The 8,237-nt window shown below is 34.1% G+C and overlaps 1 protein-coding gene across 1 annotated transcript in view; it reads left to right on the top strand.

The window, feature by feature from the left end:
• The window catches only part of LOC134846050 (cAMP-dependent protein kinase type I-alpha regulatory subunit-like), a gene marked incomplete in the record, with an annotated part of 29,005 nt that overhangs the window by 19,985 nt on the left and 783 nt on the right, over positions 1 to 8,237 (top strand). The window contains 2 exon segments of the mRNA XM_063863229.1: positions 5,963 to 6,326; positions 7,599 to 7,752. Coding sequence (XP_063719299.1) covers positions 6,078 to 6,326; positions 7,599 to 7,752 — 403 coding nt within the window.

An 8,237-nucleotide genomic window follows, 5' to 3' on the forward strand; every position in this document is an offset into this window, starting at 1 on the left:
GTAATGGATTTTAAATGGATGATAACTAAATTTAAAATTGAGTCAATTATGGATCATGATCGATTTATGATCCATTTTGTTGTCTGAGGGCGATATGGGAACCGATTATTTAACAACATTAACAACTACTGTGAATACGCGGGATTTCATGACGTGGCATTTTTTTAAAAACCTTCCTGGATCAATATATTTTACAAAATTGAAAAAAAGGGAAAGGTTTGAAATTTCTATGAAAGTAAATTGAAAATGTTCCTTTCAACTGTCTAAATCGGTGTCTCCAAAAATATATATTAGAAATGAAAACAGTCTCTTAAATGATGCAAGTTTTTCAAAATTTCCGGCTATTGCCGCTTTAATATTCATACGAAGCCATATTTTGTAAATGATATCATATTTATCTTATTTCGTTTTTTTTCCTGTCAGCTAAATTTACTTTTCATAACTCCGAGGAAGGTTCTCATTTTCACAATTTTGACACTCGTTCAGGAGCCATTGATGGCATCTCAAACAGGGGCGAATTTAAAACATTGATGGCATCTAATAAAATATTGATGGCATCTCAAACAGGAGCGGAGTTAGGGGAGGGGGGGGGGGGGGGGGAGGCCGACGCCTTTTCTCCCTTAGGGATTCGAGACCTCACCAAACAAAGGGTCCCCCTATAGTGTTTTTAAGACCGATTTACACTAATTTTGAAGAGGAGCTCGAGCCGATAAAACGCAATTTTTTGGTCTAAATTTTCTAGAAAAAACCTAAAAAATGCATTTTTGGCTTGTTTTTTTAAAAAAAAATTGCCTGCGGCGCTTGAAGTTTGGTCAAAATAGGGTCCTAATAGTGATTTAGTAGAGCTTTCAAAATCCATTTGGTCGACATAGAAAACAGGGTTACCAAATTTTTTGTTCTTGTCGAGGAAAACGTAGATCAGCCCCTGATCCATCAGAAAAATCTTGTTTAGCCTGGTATTGAAATTTTGATTTGAAAAAAAAAAAAATCCCTGAATCCTTGTTTTCCAATTTTTGCAAAAAGTATGCAATATTTGTGCTCAGCGTGGTTTTTTTAATCAAATTTTCAACTACCAACTTGTTAACAGGTTTTCTACTTCATTTTAAACTATTTTGAGGTTTCATCTCTTGTTATTTTGTCTAAGCGGCGCTCGTCTGAAGCATCTTTTTAATAGGGAAACTATGGTGACTTTTGAATAACTTTGGGTCTGTTATGAAAGTTTTGCTGTAGTCGAATAAAGCCATAGAGAAACAAGGAATATCGTTTGCTGTGCAAGTAACTCAGAATTTTACATTCGGAATGACTTCAAAAATATTTTTAAATGTACAGACAAAACTAGTTTAAACAAAAATTCAAACAAAAATTGACCAAACAAGTCGAGACCAATTAAAGTCTGGTTTATCATCGCAGTTTTCAGTGGTTTGTTTAAGAATTATTTGCTAACTTTATAGAACTTATTTCAAAATCGATTTGATCGACAAATTATTCAGACATCTGTCATAGTAAGCTATATTCGTGTCTATCTCTGTGCAAAATACTGACAGAATATCGATTAAATATGCTAAAGCAAGTTGTTTATCAGCCCTGTATCTCAATTTACCTTCTAGCTGGATTTAACCAAAATGCCACAGATTACAAAAGACTGAAGGGTAATCTTGAATTACTCAAAAAATTCAGAGGCGTAAAATAATCGGTGTTGAAAAAAAATCACGATCTAAATAATTGACAGTTACTGAAAAATGGAACAAATTAGCATTCTCCCACTGAACAACGGTTTAGAGGGGTTAACTTGGGTGCTAATCTCAAGGGCGAAGGACCGAAAACAAAACTAGTCGAAAGTCAATTTTTGAATTGAATGAATTGCCGTTCAGTTAGAAGAAATTAAATGAAGAAATATTTTGCTTATTTTATAACGAAACCCTTGAAATATCAAATTTGTTCCAATTCGCCGGCTGTGAGTGACAGCTTGAAAAGTTTGCATATTTCTGCCGTTGTCATATTCGGCTAATACTGAAATCTCATTGGCTGAATTATATTTTCGCCCACTCAGTCCTTCGCCTATCAGGGATTCCACCGCTTAACTTGGTTCTGATATAAACTTTTCAACCAAATCAGATTTGAGCAATTTACACGCAGCGCTAAGCAAATCAATCCAACATGAACCACTGGGGGTGGGAATGCTACAAGTTGCGCGTTGAAAAAAAATTCAGCCAAATTAAACTGTTTCTTAAAAAGCTTTTTTGAGCCAAATTAGTACAAGAAGTCCAATACATTTTTTTAAACTAACCGACAAAATTTTCCTAGCAGTTTTTGCACGATTTTTAAGAGAAGATTAAACGCTATGAAGATAACATTGATTAACGAAAAAGAATTTGAAGAAAGGACAAACGCATTGACCAAAAATGAATTGAGATCAATTTTATTATTCAAGATGTTTTTGTAAACATAAGTTAAAATAAGTGATCATATTTCGGGGCTCAAAATAAATATTTTAATAGATTTGAATCAATATTTAATTTTTTAAAATTATTTTTCCGACTTTCTATACGAAAGTAACGGAATATTTCTGCTGGGGATGGGTTTTTTTTTCTTCAGACAAATTTCGACTTTTTAACTAGCCATTTTTGACGGAATCATTTTATATCATTCAAAAAGTATTGTTACCCTGAGCTCAAATTTAAAAAGAAATTTTACATGTGATCACTTTGTAGAGTTATGGGGGCTTAAATGTTGCCATTTTGGCCAATTTTGCACAACTAACAGGCGATATATTTCGCGCTATCAATTTGTAAGCGGAGATTTAATCCGTCTTAGAAATCGTTTCAAATTGGTTGAAGGAAGCTTATTTGCCATAATTGATTTGTTACTAGGTGCAAAGTCTATCGTTTTGTACTTCATATGGCGTGTTGGGGGGATGATTTTCACAAAAAATCTTAAATTAAAAAAAAATCATGTTATTTTATTACATTTAATTTTTTCATGTTATTACTGCTCCATAGACCTTAAAAGGCAGTCGGAACATCAGGGCTTGGCCCTGATACGAGTTTAAAACAATATTTACCAGTTTGAAACAATATGAAATTATTTTAACAGCATATGAACACATATGTACATCAATATAGATAATTTCAAGTGAATTTCTATTCAGTTTTTTTTAAACTGATCCTTGAATTGTATAAATAAATTCAAGAGTTTAACTTCTTGACTCGTTCGCCTCTTCTTATTATAAGTAGGTTGTAAACAAAGTTATATGGTATGCTGTACAGTTGTTTTTTGCTGCTGGTTGTTGAACAGACCAAAAAAACTGTAGGAAAAAGTAAATGCTATTTTTTTGTAAATACAAAAATTTCCATTTTTTGTTGATTAGCTTTAGAATATTGTGCTAAAATTTTGTCTTGAAAATATAGTTTGAAGAAATTTGGCTCAGATTATTTTTTTTAAATTGAGGGATCTTAATTTAAAGCATGCTAAAACGGTATGAATGAAACTGTAGATTTTCGCTAAACAACTGTTAAAACAGTTTATATATAAAATTTTTAAAAAGCAAAAAAATAATTGATGGTCATGCTTGTTGTTTGATTTTTTTGTTGGAATGAATTAAAAGAAGTTATTTATCCGTCTGTTTTTTTTTCAGAAAAGTTTCCCTTTTCGACTAACAATTTCTCGTGGAATTTTTCAAGCTATCAAACAAAATTTGATGTTTTGAACTTGAGATTCAAAGTTAGTAAAAAATTTTTCACTTGCAATGCCTATTTGTACATTTATAGGGGGTTGAAAGTCGCCAAATTGAGTTGTGCGCAAATTTACTTGTTTTCCATAACCACATTATACGCGTTGAGGTGAGTTAAAATGGTTCAGAAAGGACATTGAAAAAATCTGGCACTGAATTTTTGTTGGTAAATTTTTGACATTTCAACTTCCGATTTGAATTAAATCACTTGGCAGTGTTTTGGCATGAGTAAAACAGTATTGAAAAGAATTTTCGGCACTGTTGAACAACGTTTTCTTTTTCGGCACTGTTGTACTTCGGCACTGTTGAACCGCCCAATGCATCTACTAAATATGCTCTAGAATCCACAAACAATTATTTGGTTACGTAAAGTTTACACTCATTTGTATTTGACGTTGCGTGTAACTGGTTTTCAAAAAAGAAGAAAAATGCTCCTTTTTTGTCTTCTCATTCTAATGGTAAGAATTAGCTTAGATTCGTTGAAGGTCAATGGGGGTTGTTAAAACTTCACCCACATACGAGCAGTCTTGTTCCTCTTTTTTGACTAGCTTGTTGGGCAAATTGCAGTCTGTGTTTTATCTAGCCAAGTTCACTCAACTGCACTTGTGGTGTGTTTTAATCAGTCATTTTAAATGTCCCTTTTTATGGCTCAATTTTGCAGCAGTGCACAGATATGCAAGCGGGCTTCTTTTTTTTTGCAAAATATAATACCATTATTTTCACATGCGCTGCGCTGCCATCGCTTTCAATTTTGTGAATGTGCTCGCAAATGTGTATATCCGTTTCTTTTGATGCAAATTCCCTCGCTCGAAATCTCAAGTGATTTACTTTGAATGTATTTGGGATTACCATGAAACGGGATTTTAAAAGCTGACATCCACTCGACCAAAACGAATAGTTTCTTCTTCGTCAAACTTGCTGTCAGAAACTCGGCCCTAATTATTTTTTCATTCATCCTAAATTTTTAAGCTTTTGCACAAAAAATGTCAGATGAAATTGGAAAAAAGGCATTTCAAATAATTTTTATTTGTTTCAAGTCACGTGAGAAAGCAGCAGCGTGCACGGGGAAAAGGGCAAGGGAATAAAATAATAACAAACTCATTAATATAAATCAAGGGAACGAAAAAAACATCAGGACTTCGACTTGAACTGATTGAAGAATTTATAGCTGCCATCTCCTCCATATTACCTGTCAGAATTTAACCAGCAATTGGCTCTTCATCTACGACTTAACAGTGGATTTGGGTAATTTATTGACCTAACTAGATTTTCTTCCGCTTTTGCAATCAAATGGTGTGTGTGTGCATGCATGCATGTGTGGGCTCTTTTCCAGTTCCCGCCCCTTTAATTTTTTTTTGGAAATTTTTTACATGAAAACTTATTTAAAATGACTTTTCATCTGTGTTTGACTGTGTTTGTGGTGGGAGGGGCGGGGTAAGGGAATGGCTGGATTTTGTCAGCAAGAACCCAATTTGTTTACTAGTAATTCGGCCTTCGATCCAAACTCACATGCGTGCATGATTCAGATATGCATCCGGCCATCAGCTGCGTATGCTTACACGTGAGAATCCTTGACTTTATTTCTTGTTTCCTTTTGTTCCACTTTTTTTCCATTTGTTCCACTTTTTAATCCCCGCTTGTGTATTAAACAATGGCTAGTGTTACTAATGGGCAAATGAGGAAGTGAAAAAAGAAATAACAAAAAAAACAGCACAGTTTCTTTTATTTTACATATTGCGCAAGTTGACTTTTTGCTCCCTTTTCAATATTTTTTATTTACTTGTTATTCCAATACTGAGTCAGATCAAGTAATTGACACATTTTGCGCAACATTTGTTACCCCTCACTAAAATGGTTTGTTAAATTTTAAAATTGCTGTCAGTAGTTGTCTTCCATTCAGCAAATTGATTTTATTGCTTTTACTGAGTAAATATATCGCTTCCTCTAAAATAAAATATATATATTTTGTTTTTCGTTTTTGAGAAATTGAACCAAATTTTGATTTCCTTTTTTTTCGCGTCAGAGCGTCATGGCTACGCCTTTAACGTCGTAAAACTTTTCGTGGTGTTATTTTTTGACGTTTTAATTGTTCTTATGCACTTGATTATATGATTATATGACCATTTTTTAAACGAAAATGGAACCTGATTTGGTAAATTCTATGCTTCAAAAGACAAAACGAGAATGAATGCTTCTCTTATTCTCCAGTGAAATATCTCTTTGATGTTTCAGTCTTTGACTTACTAAATTGGTACAGGAGTTAATATCCTCGCAGTTACAAGTGACCGCAGTGTGTTCGAAACTGGGTTTGTTCTGAGAGAAGTTGCTAACATTTCAAATTCGAAACATGGGCAAAGTTCTCTCGGCGCCGCGAGAGGGCGCGCGAAATGTGCAGAGACGCATGTCTAATTTGGGGAAGAAGAAGAAAACGGATTCTACAGAAGAGCAGAACAACAAGCACGACGAGGATGACATTTTGGAGGATGAACCCCCTCCCCCCAAGCCACAAGAGGGTCCCACCAAAGGGGTGCGCAGGAGGGGGGCTGTATCAGCAGAGGCAGTGACAGAAGAAGACATTGCCAACTACAAGAAAGTGGTGAGTCATCGCATGATAAACTATCAAGTCCGAGGCAATCTTGCTTGGCGGATGAAATGCCTTTAAGACAGGGACGGTTTTAAGGGGGCGAGGGGGTGGGAGGGACGCTTTCTTCTTCACGGATTCGATCCCTCACCAACGTTTGGTGTTATTTAAGACATCCATTTTTCGCCGACCGACCCAAAACTTTTCTTAAGGCTCTTTTGCTTCCAATGTATAGTAACTTCGAAGGGGAGTTCCCAAAAACAGCATTTTTGACTCCTTTTTCAAAATTTTGATTTGATCTGCGGCGCAAAATTTTTAAAATCAAAATACGGTCTTCATTGTGTTCTGGGGACGCTCAGAAAATCAATTCCGTCGACCTAACAAAAAGCCGACAAAATTTTAACAATTTTTTGAAAAAATGCTCAATGAAATTAACTATTTTAAAATCGTCTTATAATTTACTTTAAAGCGCTTTCATTTCTAGTGTAATTTTGCGCTGTTGAATACCTGTACTGAAAATGTGAAAAAAAAATTACGTGGAGCATACAAACTCTCTTAAAGCGCCTTTGGCGCCAATATATATTAATTTTAAAAAACGCGATTTTTCGTCAAAATTTTCAAAAAAAAGTGAAAAAAAACGCCTTTTTGACCTGTTTTTTCAAAATTTTGCCTGCGGCGCACAATATTTGGGGCCAAAACAGGGTGTTTTAGTCCTTTGGGAAAGCGCGGAAATTCAATTGGTCGAACTACAGAAAAGTCGACAAAAATTTTGAAAATCGAGAAAATCTTAGATCCACCCCCGCTTTCAGGTAATCGAAAACGAGTTTAAAAACCAAAAGGCGAAAAGAGAAAAACTGATTGAGGAGATCGTATTTAGCACAGAAGGTTAGGATCACAGCTAACGTCAGGAAAGGAGTTTATACAAAAAAAAAATTTATACGAAAAAAAACGAAAGGGGCTTCAATGTCAGAATTTACTTTTTATGACTTTCTTTTAAGATAAAATAACTTTAGAAAAATCGCTTTTAAAAATCAACAATTTTGAAGTAATTTCTTCTAATTTTGTTCTCATATATTAAATTAAAATTATTTTAACAGTTATTATGATATAAATAAAATTAAAAATGAATGATAATTTTTTTTAAATTCAACAATTTTAACCGGTTTAAGGTAGCTTTGCCTTAGATTCTTTCATAAGCGTACTTGCTTGATCGCTCGATCGAGTTGAATATATTTGTTTGTGCTGTAAGTCTATGTGTCTATGTGTATGTGTGTGTTGTGTTGTCAGGTGATTCCGAAGACGGCGGAGGAGATGTCTGCTCTGAAGGACAGTCTGATGAAGAATGTGCTGTTCAAGTACATGGACGAGAAGACAAGGGAGGACATCTTCGACGTCATCCAGCCCAAAGACTACCAGCCAGCTCAAGATGTCATAGTTCAAGGTCAACACTCACTAACTACTTTCATCTCATCTGATTTATTAAGCTGTCTTCTCCTTCTTTTCAAGCTCTATTTGAAAAGAAAAAATCAAGCCCAAAAATTCAAAGAAAAAAATTTAAAAATGTATAATAAAACAATATAACAACACAGAATTTGATTTATAATTGAAATTACTTCTCTTAGTTTGAAAAATGAATCAGTAGAAAAATTAGTTAGCCCCCTAGAGACCTTTTTTCCCCATTTTTCTATTAACTTTTTGTTTGTCTTATAGTTCATGTTTTCTTGTAGAAATAACGTTCTTAATGAAAGACGTAGGAGGAAATTTTCCAGGTAATATGTTATTTATAAATTCAGGGACTTATTTGGGCTTTTATGAGTCTTTTTTTAGAAACCAACTTTTTGATTTAAATTAAACCCTCTCTCCTATTTTGATCAATCTTCAGCTCTTAAATTGAATAGTAATAAATTTTGCAAAGTAAAAGGGATC

This window comes from Symsagittifera roscoffensis, chromosome 5 (assembly GCF_963678635.1).
Source record: "Symsagittifera roscoffensis chromosome 5, txSymRosc1.1, whole genome shotgun sequence".
Classification (NCBI taxonomy): domain Eukaryota; kingdom Metazoa; phylum Xenacoelomorpha; order Acoela; family Convolutidae; genus Symsagittifera; species Symsagittifera roscoffensis.